Genomic DNA, 23,741 nt, shown 5'->3' on the forward strand with positions numbered 1-23,741 from the left:
AGAGAGAGAGAGAGAGAGAGAGAGAGAGAGAGAGAGAGAGAGAGAGAGAAAGAGAGAAATTGTTTTCTAAGCAATCTACCCTGATCTAGTGAGCCATCTCTTTAAATGTAATCCTTTTTATTGACAAAGACTGCTGTGGTCACCGTGATACATTTATCGTCCTTTTGTTTTCAGCTTTGTATTTTCCTCTGGTATAAATCCTATTTATTACTACCTTGTAAGAAACATGAGAATGAAGCTTTGAAAGCCTCCCACCTGAACTTGTCAAAATGAGAAAATTCTCAGGTTATATTCTCCTGTAATGACAGTAACCTTAAAAAAAAAAAAAATTAAATCCACATAAAAAAATTAAATCCAATAAAATAAGTAAGAATTACTTTAGAAAGTAGGAAATCCCATTTCACACAACTAAAACACATATAAAGTGCTGTCCACTATCCTCAAAGAAAAAAAAAATAACATTATTGATTTAAAAATTGTTGTGTCCATATTATGTGTTTTAATTCATTTTATGTAATTGCGATTTTAAGGCTAATATTAACTATTTAATTCTAATATTAACTATTTTGTGTAAGTTTTAATCGGACATTCACGCTACCTGAGTTCTAAAGGTTTTACTTTACCTTTGAAAATAAGAATACAGCTTATTGTTCAGACACTGTTTGCTATTACAGCCTTGGTATATGCGGCCTACCCATGGCCACCGGATGTGTTGATGCTTGCCGGAAGTGTTTCTTGGTGTGAAAACACTTTGCTTCCGTGTGGATTTTTGTTTGTTTGTTGTTTATTTTTTAAGGAATCCATACCCTCACCACAGCCTATGCTGCCGTGTTCTGTACTTGCCTTTACCTGGTAAGTGCCCACCACACACTTGACCCATGCATCAGTTTTTCTGGCTCTTTGCCTTTGAGCACTGTTCGACAGCACACTTCATTCCTACCTACCCAGTCTTCCTCCAGCTCTTTCTGGTTGCTTCTCAGCCTGATGAATAAGACCAAGTGCAGGTCTCTGTGTGTCAGTACCACCAAGTTGGCAACAATTTGGGAACTCAGAGAAACCAAAATACATTTAAAGATGCAAAAATGTACTCACCCTTGAATTTTAATGGAACCACCACAAAAATCAATGGCAAATAAATAGTACTGTTGGAAAATCTGAGGAAAGCTTGCTGTCAGTATTTTTTTTTTAATTGTGCTTTATGTTCATGAATAATATTTGCTTAATGTTCCATTATGGAAGTCTCACAAACCTTTTTGGGAACTGGATTATCTTACATCCTTTTCTTTAAAAAAATTGCTAGTATTTAAAAAAAAAATGAGAATTGTATACAAGTATACAATGTATTGGGTAATAGACACACCCTGTCAGCTCTAAATGGGTCATCTTTACTCTATTCCAATTTCTAGAAAACTAAGAGTGTGATATTCCTTAAATATTTGAAAGACCATCCTCAAGCTGGATGTTCCAACCTCATTTTGTAAATATGTGAAGGATGAATGACTTATTTTAATAAATTAAGAGCTATTTGGAATCTTTTGATTTTCTGTGTCATTTGGGTGAATCATATATGATAATTAATTTTTATATGGAACTGATAATTACATGGTAGTCATAGTTCTCTTGCTATAAGACTTGTTTTTATTTCCTATTTTTTTTTCTGTAACAATCTTGATAGTTAAAAAATAATTCTTTTGAGGTGCTGAAGAACTGGTTCAGTGGCTAAGAGCACATATCATTTGTCCAAAGGACACGGAATCACTTCCCATCACCCCCTTAATGGACCTCACAACTACCTATAACTCAATTTCTAAGGGATGCAATGCTTCTGGCCTTGTACTCACGTTCATATACACAGACACACACACACACACACACACACACACACACTCACACACATACACACACTCACACATGTACTCATACACTTAAAAAATAAACTCTGTTCAAAATAATTTTTAAATGAATAAAAGTAAACTTATTACAAATTTTACCATTTTCCCAGTACACAGTTCAGCAGTGTCAAATACATTGTATGTATAACCAGTCTCCAGAATTCCTTTTATCTTGCAAAACTGAGACATCAAAGAACCCACTTCTGTTTTCTGGACAGCTTTTGGCAGCTGCCACAGGACTTTCTATTTCTATGAATCTGGCTACTTTAGGTATCTCATGCAATCAGACAATACTTGTTTACTTGTAGTATGTTACTTTACTTGAGTTATGCCCTCAAAGTCATCTATGTTGTAACATACCTCAGGTTTTCTTTCATTTTGAAGGATATATAACATTCTGCTGCATGTATATATCACAGGTTTTGAACCATTATTGATCAATGGGCACAGCATTTACATCTGCCATTCAACTAAGTGAACAATGTTTTTGAGAACGTAAGTGTATAAAAACTTCAAGATCTTTATTTCAATACTTTTGGACATATACCAAGAAATGGAATTACTAAATCATCAAGAAGTTCTGTATTTAAGTTTGTGAAACATTTAAGTTCTCTGTTTTCTACAAGAGTTGTACCATTTGAAAACCATCTAACACTGACCTAGGGCCACCATCTCTCCAAATCTTCACACAAACTTGTTAACCTCTGGAAATTTTTTTACAGTGTCCATCCTAATGGTATGAGCAAGATTACATCATTTTGAATTTTTTTATACCATGCCAGATGTTGTTGTAAATTGGGATGTCTACCCCACATTGGATCATTGAGTTCACAAATAAAAAACACAAAATCTTAATATTTATAATAAGCCTTAAAAGCACTAGAGCTGGGCAGATATCAATACTTTGTGCTATTTTGTCAATTTCCCTCTCAGTTACACTGAGATAAAACTTGCCATCTTCCACCTGAACCACTGCTATTCCAACTGGCTGGCCCTAATGGGCATGGTCTTATGATTCACTACCTTATGGTATCTTCTCTCTTCTTCTTCTTCTTCTTCTTCTTCTTCTTCTTCTTCTTCTTCTTCTTCTTCTTCTTCTTCTTCTTCTTCTTCTTCTTCTTCTTCTTCTTCTTCTTCTTCTTCTTCTTCTTCTTCCTTCTCTCTCTCTCTCCCCTCTCTCCTCTCTCTCTCTCTCTCTCTCTCTCTCTCTCTCTCTCTCTCTCTCTCTCTCTCTCTCTCTCTTTCCCCCATATCATGGTCCTTCCTCAGTCCTCAAGCCTAACAACCAAAGTTCTTCCTACCTCTCTTCTTCCCATCTATAAGTTGTAAGCATCTTTATTCAACCAGTAGTTTTAAATTAAGAAAAAAGTTTATATAGTATCATTTAGTGTACAGTGTACATAAAGATTTCTTCATCTCCGAGGATTGCTTTATCAAGGGCAGCCAGATTGGGGGATGGGGCAATATTTAGTATTACAATACATAGCAAAAGACCAAACATCAACAATTCTACTCTTTTGTCTAAATAAAAGGCTCTTTCTCTTATAATAATAAACAACATTCAGTAGGAACAATTATAAAACAATTATAAAGACTTTTAGGTAAGAATTCCATTCAAAAAATTCAGTCTGTTTGTATTTGGCAACTCAAGAGAAAGTATTTTATTATCTATCCTATCTTGGTGAGTTGAGAGTTTTCTATCTCAATCAATTTCTATCCTAACTTGCATTATTAACATAAAAACATTTTCTCAGACTTAAAACATCTTCCTAAATCCTAAACAACTTAAACGTATAGTAAGTCTATGACTATCTACTCTTGAACCTTATCAGAAACCTGAGGAGTTAATATTACTTGAGTATGTAAGAAGTGCAAGGATGAAGCTTCCAAAAATTATTGAAATGACAGAGATAACTGACTACCTAGACATTTCCCAATATTCTCTAGAACTCTGAAGCATCTATCTTCAGCCTTCTGGCCCAGAATATCTGACAGACCTTATGTGAATCAGAAATTATGAAGGACTTGTTTACCCTGTCTAGGCAGAACTCGGCAGTTGACTTATCTGCATCCATTTGTCCTTTCTGGACAGCATTCTCTCTGTAGATGAAGTACGAGCATTTTCTTTGCCTTGCCAAAATTGAAGCAACTCCATATGAAGGATTTTGATGCTCATCATTTCCTTCTAAATCAAATGGGGTACTACCAGGAGTTGACATGTCTCAATGCCAGGTCTTAAAACTAAAACAAAAAACAAAAAACAAAAGCATGTTTAAATACCATATACTGTGAGACTGAGGTTTCTGAAGACCATTTATTTATAGCATTTCTGAACAAGCAAACATTGCTTGTTTTTAGCTAATATTGCCTGTTCAACCCAGTGTACTGGCTAGTTTTTTGTCAACTTGACACAGCTGGAGTTATCACAGAGAAAGGAGCTTTAGCTGGGGAAATGCCTCCATGAGATCCAGCTGTGAGGCATTTTCTCAATTAGTGATCCTCCAAGTCGGGCAGCTATTATCTTCACAAGACCACTTGCATCTAGTTTTAGAATTTACCATCACCATCTGGCTGTGGGCTGCTAACAGGTCCTCCTAACACTTCCTCGTAGAAGGAAGAAATGGGAAGAGTTTTTGGACCCCCATCTGAGTTTTCAACCACTTTCCAAGGCCATTTATATGCAATTAAACCCTAATTACCTATGGTTAGGAAGTGGAAGCTGCCAGAATATATAGGCTTGGAAAAGCTAACAAGGAAAGGAGGCTCCATCTATGCGGTCATGGAGGAGCCAGTGTCTATCCTGCCAATCAGCTGCTTTAGGTCACTCCCACTCCTGATAGTAACCCCTCTCCTGTTTTGGATTACTAAGCTAAACAAGCTTATTGGTAACCTAGGGTGAACTTTGCTAAAACCACACTTTGTTTTGGGGACCTTGAAAAGAATAGATAAACATTGTTTATATTCACAATGGCAGGGGCGAATTTCACAACACTTATACATACACTCACACAATCACACACACACACACACACACACACACACACACAAATACTATTCAGGTACAATGATTGACGCATTACATGTTAAGACAGAAATCTCTAGTCCGATATGTTTTCAGATTGAAAATAGCTCCATCAGAAGAAAGATAAAAATAGGCAATGAAAACAGAAGATTCCTACCTAATTTTGTTTCGTTTATATTAACTTTAATGAAATTCCTCCCCTGAGATGTCTGTGTTTTTTAATCTATATCCCAAATTGTAATATATGAGGTGTATAAATAAAATAAAATGTCACTTCATTAAACTTTGTCTATTTTATTGTATTTTATTCATTTTTATCTTGTTCTCTGAGAGTAGTGTGATTTCATACAATTTTAAAGGGTATATCAAAAGTCAAAGATATTTAACTAGAGTCAGTTAAAATGTAATTTATATATTTAAAGAGCTCACTAAAGTATACAAAGATTAGTATATGACATTTACTCTCCACCATAGAGTTTTCTCCATGAAGAAATATTGCAAAAGGAAAATTGAATTAATTTTCTGTCCATATACAGTATATGCAGAACTCTGAGGACTGGTTTGTTCATCCCTCCTCTAAAATGCAGAGAGATTATGTAAATAACAACTTACACTAGGGGCCAAACTCACTCAGCATCAAAGTTTACTAGATGGAAAAGAACTTCTACTTGTCAAATACCTACTGCGTGCTGATGATATTTCGTGCATGATTCAAGTCAGCATTTATATGGAGTCCAACCAAGGAGCTCCTCTGCTCAATACTCGGAACTGGAAAAGTGCATTGTTGCCTTTGTGCTATGACTCTGTGTGTTCCTTCAAACAACATCTTACGCTCAAACCATCTTCCTTCCTAAAAGCATTTAGAAACTTAATACTTGATTTAAAACATATTAAAACAGATATGCAGGAAAATAGCAATCTAGTCACAGCATTATTTATTAATATTTATTACTCCTCTAACATTCAGCACCTCAGGATCCAAAGTCACGTGTCACATCTTCAGTAATCTCTACCTTTTATAAAGAAGCCAGCATATACTTTTCTATCAATGTGTGACTTATGTAGCATATCATTCTCTAAGATTATACTGGTATAACTGGGTTGTTTCTGAAGGACTACTAGAACTTTCTGCTTTGTAATGTCCAAAAAAAGAGCAAAGTTTCAGAGGTTGCACTGTATCTGAAATAAGCTACATTTCCTTCCCAGCTCACCAAAAAGCAGGACATATGGGTGTGAACAAGAGAGCCAGGACAGCTCAAGTACTTTTAAGGAACACTGTAAACTTTCATCTCTAAAATTAATCATCTCCATGTATGAGTATATGTTCAGTTGAGCCTCATATGACTGGCAGCTGTTATCTGAAAAGTGTACACTGCATGTTCCTTGATAGAGAACAGTAGCTGCCAAAAGGTTAGAAAATGCCTCTGAACTAGAATTTCAATTCTCAATTAGCTTCCCAGAAACTCTTTCATTAGCGATATCAAGGACACTAAAAAGCTTTTATGTAAATTGTATCTACTGATGTTATTTCACTTAAAACTAAAAGTGTAACTTATGGATGGAATTGTTATGTTTATGAGCAGATTTATTTTTAAATGTCTGAATGGAACCTATTAAAGCTTATCCTATAAGGAATGGAGAAATGGCTTAGTGGTTACATACATGGCTCTTGTAGAACCTGCAGTTTTGGACCTCTGAACCCATAAAAAGTGGCTCATCTGTAACTCTAGTACCAATGAGTCTGGTACCTTCTGGCCTGCAAGCATCTGAAGATATAAACTTATACAGACACAGATAAAATAAATAAATCTTTAATAACATACCCTTGGTGACATATTTTATGAAAGTAGCTAAATTATTAAAGTAAATGTTTAGTTATAAGGGTGGCCATATTATGTACTTGAGAATATCATTCAGTATACAGCATTATGTTTTAAATACTTAAAGAAAGTCAAGCTTCACTTAAACATGTATGTATAAGAGAGAATTAATTTTTAAATTACTCACATAATTGTGATCATTATATTTGGCAGTATACTCAAACTTAGTAAATGACAGCTTTTTAAGGTTTAGTAGCAAAATAGAACCTGAAACCAAACTCATAAATTTTTCATATTTGCTTATTTTAAAACATCTTGTCTTACCCTGTACTTTGAATAACATTTTCATTAGAGTATAATTTTGAGCATTTGGAAAACAGTAGGAATTGCAGAGGATTTTGTGCTCACACATAAGCACTAGGGGAACCTGGAGTATTAAACACACAGGATTGTCCCTTTAAAAGAAGACAACATAAACTAACCAGTACCTCCCAGAGCTCCCTGGGACTAAACCACCAACCAAAGAAAACAGGTGGTGGGACTCATGGCTCTAGATATATATGTAGCAGAGGATGGCCTAGTCAGACATCAATGGGAGGAGAGGCCCTTGACCCTGTGAAGGTTCTATACCCCAGTATAGGGGAATACCAGGGCCAGGAAGCAGGAGTGGGTGGGTTGGTGAGCAGGGGGAGGGGGGAGGGGAGAGGGAGTTTTCAGAGGGAAAACCAGGAAAGGGGATAACAGTTGAAATGTACTTAAAGAAAATATCTAAAAAAAAAAAAAAAAAATTGAAAAGCAATTTACATAAGATTGAACGCATTAAATAATTTGGTTTTCAAAATAAAATAAAATAAAATAGAGGAATCAATTACCTACTATCTGTCCAGAAGGCTGGGAGTGAACGTGGTTATAGCCTGGTGTCCTTCTTGCTATCTGTGGCCAAGAACACATCAGATCCCCCTCAGAAGCCTATCATGAGTTTGTCAATCTACAAACCCCATGTTTTGGAAGTTGTCACATACACTTTACAAAATGCTTCAATGCAGTCACCTCTGATTTTTACTTAACCTACTTGTTACTCTCAGAGATGTATGTGTGCTTTATTTTGTACACATGAATGAGGTATTACCAGAAAATTTTTCATCAAATTGTACTGTACTGAAATATGTCAAAAATACACCACTCAGGGTTAAACTCCTAAAGTTTGAACCAACATCAGCTACTTAGTCATGCTGAATCTAATTACCTTCCCTCCTACAGATCATTTCTTTGCTGACCCTGATGGTCAGAGACACCCCAGTAAAAATATTAGTTCAGTGGATTATCTGTAACACCTAAATCATTTCGTTAGTTCTAGTTTCATTTCTGTTGATGTGAAAAATCACCCTGAACAAAAGTCAACGTAGAGGAGGAAGGAATATATTATGCTTATAATTCCGGGTTAAGGTCCAAGACTTAGTTTTCTATTGCTGTGAAGAGACACCTTGAGTATGGCAGTTTATGAATATTTGGGGGCTTGCTTACAGCTTTACGGGATAAATCTATGACCATAATGCTAGTGAACATGGAAATAGGCAGGTAGGCCCAAGGCTGAAACAATATAGCTAACAGCAAATGTGAGGCAGAAAGAGGAGGGAGGGAGGGGAAGGAGGGAAGGAAACAGGGACAGTAGAGGGATAAGAAGGGTGGAGGGAGGCAGGGACAGGGGGAAGGAGAGAGGGGTAAGAAGGACAGGAGGCAGAGAGGCAGGGAGGGAGGAAAGGAGAGAGTGGGGATAGAGGAAGAAGAGGGAGGAAAGGGAGAGGGAGAGGGAGAGGGAGAGGGAGAGGGAGAGAGAAACAAGAAGCCCTGGTCCTGCTCTGCGGTTTTGAAACCTCAAAGCCCACTCCCTAGTGGCATGCCTCTTCCAACAAGGCTGTACCTCCTAATCATTCTCTTAACAGTTTTACCAACTAGGGAACAAGTATTCAAACATATGAGCTTATGTGGGACCTTGTTATTCGAACCATAACAGCTCATGAGTGAAGGGATATGAAGGCAAGATAGAGTTTAAGCAACCATTAACAAAACATATTCTATCAAGAATATGTATGTACTCAGCATCTTTCTTGCTGCTTTTCAGCTTTTCTTTATTATTTCAGCTCCTTTATTATTCAGGATCTGCTGCCTAGGGAATGGTGCCACCCACAATTATCAAGTCAATATGCCACAAATATGCCTACAGGCCAACTTGTTCTACCTAATTTCTTACTAAGACTCCCTTCCAAGAAGTTTCTAGGTCATGTCCAGTAAACAGGTCTAACTAGCACACACAAAGTTCATCTATTTTCATGATGGACCACCACAGAAGTACTAGTTTCCAACATTCCAAATTTTCCTTGAATTTCTGAATTTTTGTTTCTCCATGAAATATTCATTGCTTTTTTGTTGATATGAGAAACTAATTTTTTTAAAAAAGTCAATTCAACACCTAAGTTGAAATGAAAATGTCTTATTTTTAAATACAAATAGTATTCCCCAAGAGCTAGTTCATAACTTAATTAGTGAACCATTAGTCAATATTTTTCCATAAGACATCCATAATAATTCACAAAGCAAAGCATCTAGCATTTTGACTACTCTTGTTTTTTTCACATGGTGAATAATTTACAATCAGTACACAGTACCAGAATGAAAAGCTACACAGCATCATATTATTAGCAGGAAAACTACTTTATCTGAGTAAGCTCAGTGATAGAGTCTCGGGGACAGCCACACCTCAGTGGACCACACCTAGTGAGTGGCTCTGTTGAGCAGCATAGGAAACACATTACAGGCATCCTGATGAATAATCAGCATTGCAAACCCACAAAGTGGAAACTGTGATCTTCCTCATCTTGCAAAGGATTTGTGTAATAAGTTAACCACTTTACTACTCAGTATTAAGTAGAAATTGTATTATACAAGATATTGCTTTATTTTTAATAATTAATCTCATAGTTTACTTATATTTAATTACTATCACTCATAATGAATATATATATATATATATATATATATATATATATATATATATATATATGAATTCAATATCTAACCAATCTTACATCATCAATGCATTTCAATACTTAGTTAATGTAATTTTTTTCCTACTTTGTCAGTCTGACATCATGGGAAGATTCCTTTTCCAGTGGTTTACCACACTAACACACATTTTCATTTCTGAGTGCTGAGATCTTGAAAATCTGGTAGATAGGAAGAAATAAAAGTTTCCTTCTTAATATTTACTTTACATGTAATATTTATCATCACCAGCACTTGTAGACATCTTTTTGCCTCTAGAAATGCTTATTTTTGTTAAGATTATTATGTGGATATGCAATAAAGAGCTTCAATAAAAGTCAAGTAATGTAAAGATTAGAAATACTACTGTTACTAAAACCAATCTTACAGTCTAGACAATCCAGCATGGATGTCCTTCCCTTGATTATGTTCCACATATTCCACAGTCAGAGGCCACCATTCTTCCCATAGAGTAACGAGATATGTCCATTATTGCTAAAGATTTGGCATAGTATTTCAACATTAACAAACTATCTACTCTCATTTACTCTCTTCTAGTCAAGACAAAATTTCCCAAGGAATAACAAGAAACCATAATCTGATTAAAACAAAACAAATCAAAACAAAATAAAAAAAATCAAAACCAAAACTAAAACAAACAAAACCATGGCTTGTAATCACATTCTATGTACCTCTCACCTCTTGATACAGAGTCTTGATAATTGCTATTGATTTTATGTGCCACTCTGAACTGAACAGTTATATATTACATTTAAATTCTTATCCATTCCAATGTACTATTATCAATATAGCCCTTTCCATCTGTGCTTAAGGACATAGTTCTGCAGAAACCTGAGTGTTGATTAGTGAAATAATGAAAAATGACAAACCAGTAAATTAAAACTCTCTTTTAAAAATAATTTTTATTCTTTCCTCATATATTACATACTGACAGAAGTTTTCTCTCCCTCCCTTCCCCACAGCCTCTACCTACCTCCCCTTTATCCCAGATCCATTCCCTCTACCTCCTCCCCTCAGAGAAGAGCAGGGCTTTGGGGGACATCAACCAGAAATGAAATCATAAACTACAGTAAGACCAGGCTCATACAATCATATCAAATGGCTAAGGTTTCTGGGTAGAAGAAACAGGGTCTACAAGTAGGCAAAAGGGTCCGGGACAGCTCAAGCTCCCACCATTAGCATTTCCTCAAGAACGCCAAGCTACTCAACCATAGCATATATGTAGAGGACCTACATCAGCTCTCTACAGATTCTGTAGTGATTTGTTCACGTGCATCTCGGGTCTCGATCAGTTGATTCTGTAGGCTGTATTCGGTGGTATCCCTGACATGTCTGGTTTCTGAGATCTTTCCTCCCCATCCTTCAAAGGACTCCAGAGCTAGCTCATGTTTGCCTGAGACTCTGCATCTGTTGGGATGAAGTCTCTGGTCTCTTTGAGAATGAATCTGATAGGCTCCAGTCTCAGCACGTTCTGCAGGCAAGAAAATCTGTAGATCTATAGTTCAGTGACTAGGTTGGTGACTCAATTCCTCTACTTGAGGCCTTTCCTGGTTACAATTCAGATGCCATGTCTGTTCATTACTAGGAGTCTGGGCTAGGGTTACTCTTACAGTTTCCATGGAGTTTCCATTGCACTAAGTTTCCACCATATGCCTGAAATGTCCCCAAATACCCCCAATTCCAATTGTTTCTCCCCGTATTTTCTTGATCCCTCTCCTTTCCATCTAACTCCTCTTGTTCCCAACCACACCCATCCCCAGTCCACCTGTGAAATCTATTCCATTTCTCCTTTCCAGTGGAGATCCTTGTGTCTCCCTTTAAACTCTTATTGTTGCTTAGCCTCCCTGGGTGTGTGGAATGTAGCATCTTTTACTTTACAGCTAATAATAACCACTTTTACATGAGTACATAAGTTCATTAACTGTTGAGAAATTATATATATGAGAGAGAGACAGAGACAGAGACAGAGACAGACAGACAGAGAGAGAGAGAGAGAGAGAGAGAGAGAGAGAGAGAGAGAGAGAGATTTTAGAAAAAAGTTAACAATTGCCAGAAACTAATCTAACACTAAAAGTAAAAATTTGTAGGACACAGCATCATTCTCCATATGTTAAGTATGCTTTTAAGAACTTTAAATTTCTAAAATAATTCTGTGAAAGTCTTTAATAGGAGCTCAGAGGATGAAAAGAACATTCTGTAGTGTTTGACATTTGTTGCTGTTAACTTCAAATTGACGATGAGTGTTCTAGGTCTTTGGGCTGACAACACTTCATTTTCCATCTCTGTTGACCCCTTTGGGTTGCAACCAATGAAAAGTAGTACTGAAACAGAATACTCATTTTTCATATGGATACGTCCAAAAAAATTTTTTAGAAGATATTCAAAATCAGGGACAAAGGAGATGACTCAGTGTGAAACTTTCTATAAGAGTATGATCTGGATTCAGATCACAGAACTCACATAAAAAAACTCAGCTGTGGTGGCACACATCTTCAAAATAAAATCGGGATGGTGGAAACACACAGATACTTAGAGTTCCATGTCCAGCTAGTCTTGCCAAGTCATTGAGATTCAAATTGAGTGAGAGAACCTGTCTCTAAATATAATATGGAGAGCAATTGAAGAGCAACATTGTACATCAACCTCAGATTTCCACACACGTGCACATACATTCACATTGACCTGTGCTGAGCCTGGTGTGGCTCTGTTGAGAACAGAGTAATGTGGTTCCTGCTCCTGGGACAGGGCCCTGGTGTGAGCCTACTTGAGTGTCAATGGCTGCTTTCGGTGTAAGGCTTGTTTGCATAATAATGTACATATTTTCTGGAACCTCTACTAGCAGTGGAGACCTCTTCCCTTCCTGGAGACGGTAATGTTAATGACGCCATGATAATTAAAAACAATACAAGTCCAGGAGTTGAGGGTGTGGCTGTCTTTCTGAAAAATGGTAAACACTGTGACCTTCAGGACAGCCCTTAAGGCTGTGGGAAAGAGCTCTAAATACATGAGTTTGAAACTATATGATTTATCAATTGTGTAAAAAATAAGAATGCAATAGGAATTATATGAGCAGTTTCACGAATCTAAAGGAAAAAAAAAAGCAGCTATGCTGTGATCCAACCTGTTAGAAAATCACTAAGGAAGAAGATAAAGAGATTTAGTGAGTAGTGATTGCAGGAGATCCCACCCAGCTAAGTATTTTTGTTTGTGCTGGCAAAGGCAAAGCAGATAGATTCATGAGTTCAGGATCAGCCTTGGACAGAGCAAAGTTAGGCCCAGCTGTGTTGGAAATAGTCATTTAAGTGCAGGGTTCCACCCAACTAGTTTATTGTTTGTGCTTAACAGAGGCAGACAGGTCTCTGAATTCTTTTGCAATGTTAAGAAAAAAAATTGTATGCTTTCTGTCTCCTAAAAATTAAAGGGCTGGGGTCATGGGATGCTGATTCATAAGATAATCAAAAGAAAAATCTGGAGTAAATGACTGACTCAATATGTAAAATAAAACACTGGGCCTATGTTCTGCAGGAGATAAGCTATCCAGAGAATTTTTAATTTTAGGATAGAAGGAGAACTGCTTGGAGCACACTCATGCACACGCACACACACACACCCATGCGCGCGCGCACACACACACACACACACACACACACATGTGCAAGCAAGCAAGCAGCACATGGACAGAGAGATCTCCTAGAAGAGCAGGCAAGCAGAACATAGAAGCAGACCGGGAAAGCTGTATCAAGCAGAATCCAGGTCGTCAGCTTGAATCCGCAATTCGGATCAAGTTGTTCTTTTTGCTGCTCCCAGACACCCTTTCCCCTCTCCAAGCCAACGCTGGTCCTTGGCATACCTGCACATACACACAATAAAAGTAAATCCAAAGCATACATCCAAAAATTTTTAGAAATCCAAAACAGTCCAATGAGAACATATTTGAGAAAACTAAATTGTTTCTCACAGAATGAATAAATGAATTGGAAGAATAAAAGTATATCGTCCAATGACACATTTTTAACAGTTGGGAAATTATGGTAACATTTCAAACCCTTAAATACTTCTATTTAAATAAACTTTAATCCCCACTGTTTCCTTATAGATTTTAAAAATTATTTTCTGCAAAGACACAATGTTGCCAAAACCTGGTTGTTATTTTCATGTTTATGAACAACTTTTTAAAATAGAAAAAGGAATTCCACCATAATATAGGAAAGACAGGACCACTTTCTATTATTTCACTTTTGTTTTTCAAATTCTATCTCTTAGAAGATTTGATATTAAAATTTTAACAACAGCATTATTATATCTATTCCACAAGAGGCTCTTCAGCGCATTGGTTCTTAAAAGGTAAGGGTAAATCCAAGCTGACGATTTAGCTCAGGAAATTAATCTAGTAAGCTAGTCATTGTAAGTGTGATAGAAATTTACACTTTTGCTCTTTTAATTAACTTCTATGACAGTAAAAATATTTTCTTCCCAAAAGGTGAGAGATGAATAGATAATTTCACCAAAACTCTGAAAAAAGTGAACAATGACTACATGCCTCATGATTACTTCAAGACAGACATACTGGTGATTCCCATTTCTGAGGGTGTGAACAAAGTGACAATTTATGTTCTTCACAGAGTGTGGATGAAAACTAGCTATTGCAGCTCAATAATACACAAGGCTTATTCTTAAATCCACCCCTAACCCTAAAGATGCCCCTCGACACTCCACTAATCAGGACTCATCTCTCTCATGTGATTAGGAACTCTCTGCAATTATCTATTATAGCTGTTGTCTCCGTGCTTCCCCACGTGGTGGAGGGCAGCATGACTTGCTGTCAGAAGAAAGCAGCCGGAACAGCAGAAGGTTTCTTGAGGCTCACCTGGCTTTTCCTGATATGGAAGTAAGTGTCCACTCACCCCAGAATTACCCAATATCAATCCAAAGAACCATCACCCTAGCACATCTTGCAAGCAAGACTGATTGTAGGTTGAGGTATTTCTGACATGGTTGGTATCCAGGTTTCTGTTTCCATAAGCTGCAGCAAACCTTGCCAACTGAAATGACTAGAACATAGGAGTGGAGGTTCCAACTCTATCTATCTAGTTTCATCATTCTCTGGGATATGTCCTTGGACAATTGATGTGAGATGATCCAGCCCACAACTGATATGAGATGATCCAATGGCCCCATGGGGCAGTGCCATTTCTGAATAAGCAGTCCTAGGTTCTTTAAGGAAGCAGGCAGAACAGGTCAAAGGAAGCAAGCCAGTAAGCAGTGATCCTCTATGACTTCTGCTTAAGTTTTTGCCTTCAAATTCCTTTCAATGAGTGCCAGCCCTGACTCTGTCTTCCTTCGATGATGGATTATATATTGTAAAGTGAAATAAATTCCACCCTCCAAAAGGTGTTTTTTGGTCATGCCCTTTATCATAGCAATAGAAAGAAAACCAGGACAAAACCGGGACAATTTCTCCTGAGCTTTTCTGATTTGCTCACTTTTCCTTCCTTTATAATTATTATTGTCATCATCATTACTTACAGTGCTGGGGATAAACTGGGGTCTACACACACACACACACACACACACACACACACACACACACTATGTTACTGAGCATAGTCTCAGTAAGAAACCAGCATTTTGCAGAGAGTAAATGTCAGTATGGTTCTCAGCCCAAAAAGAACATCTATTTCATCCCCCAGAAACAAGGTGAAGGAAATGTTAAAAAAAATAGGGGGTCAGATTGTAAAATTGGGGGATTGGGAAGGCCGGAGTGTAACAAATGTCTTCTGGACTTTGCAGGACCACTAATACTTATGAACTCTCATAAGTGTGGCTGCCTGCACAAGATTAAGGTCAACAATCCATCATGGAAGAGGAGGGGCCTCACAGGTCCCCATCCCAGCCGAACAGATACTGACTGCTAGTGGCCTCTGGGGGGCTAGGGGGAGAGTCAGCTTCTTTAAGGATGTAGCAGTGTCTGGTCTGTTGAACATGTCATGGAGGGTAGCCCCAAACTCCTGGGTACTTGGACAACGTAAGTTGGACTCAGAGGGTTATTTGAGTGGGGAGAGAGGAGATGAAGAAGAAGCTAGAAATAATACAATAGAGAATGTGTGGATCTGAGAAGTCGTAGAGAAAGGAGGAGGGGGTCAATAGAACTAAAACACATTGTATGCAATTCTCAGAATTTAATTTTAAGGTTAAAAAACTCAACTTTTGAGCTCAGAAATTGTGCGGCCATTGGAAGTACTTATTGCCCTGCCAAGGTGCTACAGTCCAGTTTCCAGCACTTACAAGCCTATAGGTGGCCAGTAATTACCTATAGTACCAGTTCCAGGGGATCAGGCTATACTATCATGGCTTCCTTGGACACCTGCACACATTGTGGCATTTGCTCACACAGATAACAAAGATGGTTCACACCTGTGACCCCAAGCATTCAGGAGGCCAGTGCAGGTTATTACCATAAATTCAAGGCCAGCATAAGGCTACATAAGTTCTCGGCAAGAAGCAGACCCTGTCTCTAAACCCAGAACCCCTTCACTCACCATTCCACGCAAAAAGGAAAGTGCTGTTATAGATATGCCCGCAAACTTTAAGTACAAATGTATGCAGCCAAAGTATCCAATTTCATTCAGGAAATGAACATCTCCTCAGGGTGTCAGTTAACATCTACAGGGCTTAATACATGTAACTCACGATGCACTGACTTATAACAACATACAGTATTGCTTGGGGAATTGGGTTATGTTCCTAAATAGAATCAGCAGCCTTTTTGTTCGCTGATGCATTATGCCAGTATTTCACTCTTGGACTGTTGGTAACTTTCTCAAACAAGTGTGTATTTTTCACATATGTTTCCTGTAGCTAAAGATTTATATCTCCACCAGAGAAATTCAGAACATCTGGCAGTTTGAAAATGATCCTTTCTTGATTTACTTAAGTATAATAAATGAATATACATGACTACAATTCTGTGTGTTATACTGATAGACTTCAAGACTAATGAATCTTAGAATAAGCTAAATATCCACCCTTCCCAACTTCACTGGAATGACTCTAATCTGTTTTTTTTTTTTTTCCTTTCAGCTATTCTTCTAATTCATTACCTAATTGCCTAAGATATAAAAAGACATTTTGCTTAAATGAAGCAGCACCAGTAAAACAAATGAGGCTAGCCCTTGCCTGTGATAGCAGTCCTGGCACTTAATCATTTATCCAAAGAAGATTATCTCTAAAGAGCCACGTGCACTTTCCTCATCTCTCTGCCAATGCCATATTCTGGAAGCATTTCAGAAAATTTGCATTTGAGTGACACCAAGCTTCAGCTCTTTAAAACAAGTATTAAATACCACCTGAACTCCATTCCTTAAACTCCTCTTCGTGTACTATGAAAACTGTTTTTGCATGATTCAATAAAACAGACATCATCAGCTTCACAAGGAACAGAAGACAGACAACTCCGAACTTCCAGGGGGCTGACTGGGAACCTGGGCCATAGTTCACTACAGGATTGTAGCATGAGTCTTACAGGAAGACAAGATAGCAGGGACACACTGGTTTGTTTCCTACCGTTACATTTCTGAAGAAGTGAAAATGCTAGTTGTAAAGACATGTGCAAAAGGAAGCAATTAGGACCCTGGAGGAATCTGGAGTGAATGATAGTGGCAGTGGCTGAGCTGAACCTTGAAACTCCTGCAGCAGTGCAACTTCCCCAATAGGGGTGGCCAGCGAGCACACATCTCGAGAATGGGATTTTGTGGATCCATCTAACACACGGTGTAGATCATATGCAATGTTATGACTTTGGAGGGGTAATGTGGAATGCCTGAAAATGTCTAGGCAGTTAGAATATAGACATATCTGATCAGGACACACAAAAATGTCATTAGAAAATATGTCTATCTAAGTCCTACCAAGGAGTCCAAAAACATTCCCAACCCTACAGGAAGAATGGCTGATCTAGCTCCCTTCATATTGCTAAAGGGATACACAAAAGACAGATTCATCTGTGAAAATGCTTTCCATTTATGGCCAGAAGCAAGACAAGGCTGCACTCTCTTCTGTAGATTATGATGTCATCAGGGAAGAATGTAAGAGCACTCTGTTTCTCCCCTCTCCCCTTCCCCTCTCCTCTCCACTCCCCCACTTCCCCCTCTTCCCTCCCTTTTCCTACCTCCCCACCCCTGTCATTGTCTCTCTCTCTCTCTCTCTGATTCAGGGCAGAATCAGAGGTCTAAGACCTAAGAAAAGAAGAGAAAAAAAACCTATCGTGTCAGCCACTTTCTCCAGCAAACCCTCCTGAAGTTGAGTGCCCAGATCTGGGATGATGCATCTGTAAAATCAGCCCCAAGCAGGCAAGGTAGGGAATTCAGGCCATAGTTCATAAGAGAAGGGAGACTGATGGAGAAGACCCAACTAAGTTATTAAAATTTCAAAATTTGTAAGTCAAGACATTTTGAAGTCGGGTAACTGTCTATTTAAATCTAGAAGTGCTTCCCCATTTTAGGCAAAGGTTTCATAAATATTCTGATGATATGAAAAATATTTCAGCTTATTAATTATGGTTCCCAATCTTTCCTTAGTGGGACAGTGTGGAGATACTTGTGAAAGGACTGAGGTAATGGCTGCAGAGGGAGAGCTCCCAGTCCAATTCAAGCTTGTCCTCGTGGGCGATGGTGGTACTGGGAAGACAACGTTTGTAAAACGCCACTTGACTGGTGAATTTGAAAAGAAGTATGTGGCCACTCTCGGCGTAGAGGTACATCCTCTGATGTTCCACACCAGCAGAGGGCCCATCAAGTTCAATGTCTGGGACACTGCTGGCCAGGAAAAGTTTGGGGGCCTGCGAGACGGTTATTACATCCAAGCCCAGGGTGCCATTATAATGTTCGATGTAACATCGAGAATTACTTACAAAAATGTGCCCAACTGGCATAGGGATCTGGTACGGGTGTGTGAAAACATCCCCATTGTGCTGTGTGGTAACAAAGTAGATGTTAAAGACAGAAAAGTGAAGGCGAAGTCTATTGTCTTCCACCGCAAGAAGAACCTTCAGTATTACGACATTTCAGCCAAAAGCAACTACAATTTTGAGAAACCCTTCCTCTGGCTCTCCAGAAGACTCACTGGAGACTCGAACTTGGAGTTCGTTGCCATGCCGGCTCTAGCCCCACCTGAGGTGGTCATGGACCCAGCATTAGCAAAGAAATACGAGCGTGACTTGGAAGTGGCACAGACCACTGCTCTCCCTGATGAGGATGATGACTTATGAGAAAGTAAAGCTTGGATGGTATCACAAACCTAAGCGTACAGGCAACCGCTGTGCCGTAATGTCACCTGTGTGTCCTGTGTGTCACCTTGCTACCTAACTAAGCAGATTCAGACTCCGCGTCTGTGGTAGTCAAACAGAAGGCTTCGGAGTGACTGTGGCAGTTACAAACACACCTTCCATCTGGGATTTGCAGGGTTTAGTTGTTTCTTCCCTGAGGTTCAAAACTAAGGGTGCTGCAGTTACATCCTGTATTCTGTGGCAAAATCTTGGTACTGTAATTTCATCCCTTTTGCTTAAAATAAAGTAGCATTTCAAACACCAAAAGATAATTTCAGAATATAAATGTAACATAAAAGAAAAATACCTTTTCAGAAAAATAAGCTTTTCTTTAGCAGAAGACCCTTTAAGAAACCTGGGTTTTAATTTGTTTTATCTGAAAATAATTTTCAGTAACCACTTAATTTCATTATGGGGCAGCAGTCATGAATTTGTGATATTTAGTTGATTCCTATAGTAGCTGTGTGGTCTGATGCAGGGTAGCATAAATTTTTTGAAAGTATTACAACATACAAAGCTATATGCAACATTGACTTCACAGGTAAGTCTGCGTTTCCTCTATTTGGTTTTGTCCTGGGACTCTGCTTGAATATTGGAGTATAATGTATATTAAATGCTAACTTCTAAGCACACACACACACATGTACACACACACACAAACACACACACACACACACACACACACACACACACACACACACNACACACACACACACACACACACACACACACACACACACACACACCCTCGAATACCATAGAGATGGATGGAGAGAGAGAGAGAGAGAGAGAGAGAGAGAGAGAGAGAGAGAGAGAGATTAGATCTAGAAACAGATATATAAAACCAGTGAAGCAAAACATACATTGTGTGTCAAAAGTTTTATTCAAGAACTTGTCAACTTTATTTACAATATAACTATGAAAATGAGTTGTTCACTTGAAGCTCATGGAAAGGCCTCCTTGGCTGTCTACCTCCCTTCCTGTCTGACGCAGTCACCTAATCTACTTGAGCTTGCCACTCTGTGTCTGGCTCATATTCTGACATGAAAGCAGGCACATTTGGAGTGGCAAGGAGGAACTGACAGTTGTCAAATATCACAGTAAAATATCATTCAGGTCAAGAATATCAAGAATGTTAAAGAATGGGCACAAAATTAAAACAACAACAACATAGTTATGCAGTCTCAAGACTTTTATTAATTATATAAGATATTTATGAAAACAAAAGTAATATAACTACATTGCAGAAACCCAAATCACTCAGAACTAATGTCATTAGGAATTAAAGGGCTGGGCAGTGGTGGCAAATGCCTTTAATCCTAGCACACGGGAGGCAGAGGCAGGCAGATTTCTGAGTTTGAGGCCCGCCTGGGCTACAGAGTGAGTTCCAGGACAGCCAAGGATGTACAGAGAAACCCTGTCTTGAAAAACCAAAAACAAACAAAAAATGGAATTAAAGGAATGAAAATTAATAACACTGGTGGGATTCCTGTCCATATTAACACAAAGTCATCCAAACCTAAACTAGTGGTCATTCTATAAAATGTCAAGCCATACACTCCAAATGCTTCAGTGCTCTCAAAGACATGCGTGGGAAAGCAATGCAGTGTTAAGAGTGCATGTGGCAACAGAAATGTAGCTCCAGGATGCCTGCATAACTATGAGCTGATTTCAGTGTGGAGGATAATATAGACAACCAAAAAATTCAAAGTAAGTATTAGTGTGAATTCCCTCAGTTTAACCATCATGCTGTGATTCTATAAGGAAATGTTTTAGGAACTATTCACTAATAACTTTGTGGCATGTAGAGACATGAACTGCTACAAAGAAAGCAGAGTGAACTATGTAAGAAAGATACAAAGTAACTACTGCCTAACCACTGCCAAACATCCACATGAATCTTGAAATGTTCCAGAAGTTATTTGCAAAAGAAAAGGAGTGTGGTAGGAAGAGCAAGCTATGTGAGGGAGACAGAATGTTAAAAAAGACGAAAAGAAAGAAATAGCAACAACAAATCCTACCTCTAGACCCATTAGGAGAACAAAATATGTAAAGAATGTCCTCAGGGAAAGCTACAAGTATTCATCCCTGCTGTTATTCCATGGGGTCTAAATGCCTCTATCCTAGAACAACCGAAGAAGGCCAAAGGTTTTAGTGTGCCATGGTAGGGTGGTAATGCCATGAAGAACTCAGCTGAAGAGGCCACATGGGGAGCAAATGTAACTGAGACTACAGGGGAGGAGAGGCCTCAGTGGCTCCACTGTGCCAACCATTACCACCTTCTGTCCTTCTCCCCCAAAGTGCCACTTCTGAGACGCCATCTTGAATATTGCAACCAATATTCAATATTTTAGAAGAAACACACAGGTTAGGAAATTTAACCTTAGAAATCAAAAGAGGCCATAAAAATTGCTGGGTTTTTTTTTTTTTTTTTATATAGCTACATTTTAGTGTGGTCTGTTATAAACCAGCTCATTGCAAGGAAAGGCTCGCATAATCAGTGGCATAAATATTTACTTCATTCATTCAATAAACATTATATTAAGTATTTACTTAATACTCCAATGACAAGCTTATAGTTATAGATTTCTATCTCACTAGGAAAATAAATCAAATTCCTAGGAGCACAGCACATCTATGAAACCTATGAGAATGACATGTGTGGTGGTTTGAATATGCTTGGCCCAGGGAGTGGCACCATTAGGAGGTGTGGTCTTGTTGGAGTAGGTGTGGCCTTGTTGGAGGAAGTGTGTCACTGTGGGGGTGGGCTTTGATACCCTCCTCCTAGCTTCCTGGATGGCAGTCTTCTGGTTGCCTTCAGAATAAAATGCAGAACTCTCAGCTCCTCCAGCACCATGCCTTCCTGGAAGCTTCCATGCCACCCTCCATGATGATAATGGACCGAACCACAGGACCTGCAAGCTAGCCCCAATTAAATGCTATCCTTTGTAAGTATTGCCTTAGTCATGGTGTCTCTTCACAGACATGGAAACCCTAAGAAGAGTTGCATTAAAGCATAGGCAGTGAGTATTGAATTGAAAACATAAGGTCAGAGAAAATCACCAAAAATAGGAGAAACAATGATGTATGAAAACATACTACAGTCACACACCACCTAGCATGAACCCTATAGAAAGAGCATGGGATAAACCATACAGAGGACCATGAATCAACTACTAAGCAAACATTATTATGGCTGGCTTTACATGTAGAGAAAGACTGGAGGCAAAATGAAATTGTCAACTTATACCTAAGAAATCTTTTGTTTATCTTCTAATTTTGCTGCTTGCTATGTTGGGTAGCAACAAAACCCACAAATGTTTTCAGAAAAGGAGAAAAAAAAGGGGAAAGGGAAAAAAAGGGGAAAAGGGAAGGAAAGGAAGGAAGAAGAAAAGCGGGTGCTGTTCCTATGCTAACACTTCCTACATATACATGCCTGCATTGCCACACATTGCCTCTCAAATTTCTGTTTTTATATTGAGACATTTATGAAATCTGTATACACTCAAGCTTACTTTTCACATCTAATAAGTTAGAACTTTCGAGTGAATTTAGCACAAAAATTTTCAACAAGCAGCCAACTTTAAAGACAGACATTGCAGCTGGGTGTGGTGGCCCATGCCTTTAATCCCAGCACTCGGGAGGCAGAGGCAGGTGGATTTCTGAGTTTAAGGCCAGCCTGGTCTACAGAGTGAGTTCCAGGACAGCCAGGGCTACATAGAGAAACACTGTCTAAAAAAACCAAAATAAATAAATAAATAAATAAATAAATAAATAAATAAATAAATAAAATAAAATAAAATAAAATAAAAAGACAGATATTTCCATTGTACTTCACTCCTGCTTGGTGTCATGAGGAAGGAGTTCCTTGACTAATTCTACACAGACCTTTCAACTTTAAAGGTTAAAAAAAATTAATGTAGATACTAGTTCAGCTAGACATTGTTTAAATGAGAACTAGATGCTCAAGTCCAGGTCCAAGCATCCTGAATATTATTGAAAATCCAGTTTGAAAACTCAGAATCCATCCCTACATACTAGTGAAGTCTGTAAGAGACTATGCTGTCATTTGTTCAGTGGGCTACTCAGAATAAACATCCTAAAATGAGCCAGTCTATTTACATGACTGCTATATCACAGACTGTTAAATGCAAACCTATGCTAGGCTGTAGTTCTTAGCACCAGAGGAGCAGCAAAATGGAGTTTGTATTCCAGTTAATGGAAATTTAAAGAATTTTGACGTTAGCGATAGCTATAGAAAAAAAAGCACATGTGGATACACTATTTTTAATGATTTATAAGAGACTTCAGATGCCCAACGTCTTCCCATTGTTGCTAGTCTGATGTGTCTGCTGCAAATTTCACTTATCTCGTGAAAGAAATTAACACGAAGCCTTGAGTGGAAGAATTTTTCATTATTGTCCCTTTCTCCTTTATGGAATTTTTCAAAGTTAAAACTACATAACTTTATCTGAGAGAGTACTCACCCGACATCTCTTGTTCTAATAAGGAGGACGCTCCATAGAGATTAGTCTCTTATTCACAACTGAAATCCATGGGGAGACAGACCCATTACCTGGGTTGGTAAGGTGTATCTTCATTCCTTCGATTAATCCAGACAT

At 38.3% G+C, this 23,741-nt stretch overlaps 1 protein-coding gene across 1 annotated transcript; it reads left to right on the forward strand.

The window, feature by feature from the left end:
• The first annotated feature begins 17,901 nt into the window (after positions 1–17,901).
• LOC110338902 (GTP-binding nuclear protein Ran-like) lies at positions 17,902–19,386 on the forward strand. Its single transcript, XM_021222371.1, has 2 exons — positions 17,902–18,150; positions 18,374–19,386. The coding sequence occupies exon 2, from the start codon at positions 18,412–18,414 to the stop codon at positions 19,060–19,062; it is 651 nt and encodes a 216-aa protein (XP_021078030.1). The 5' UTR covers positions 17,902–18,150; positions 18,374–18,411; the 3' UTR covers positions 19,063–19,386.
• Positions 19,387–23,741: the final 4,355 nt, after the last annotated feature.

This window comes from Mus pahari, chromosome 22 (genome assembly GCF_900095145.1).
Source record: "Mus pahari chromosome 22, PAHARI_EIJ_v1.1, whole genome shotgun sequence".
NCBI classification, from domain to species: Eukaryota; Metazoa; Chordata; class Mammalia; order Rodentia; family Muridae; genus Mus; species Mus pahari.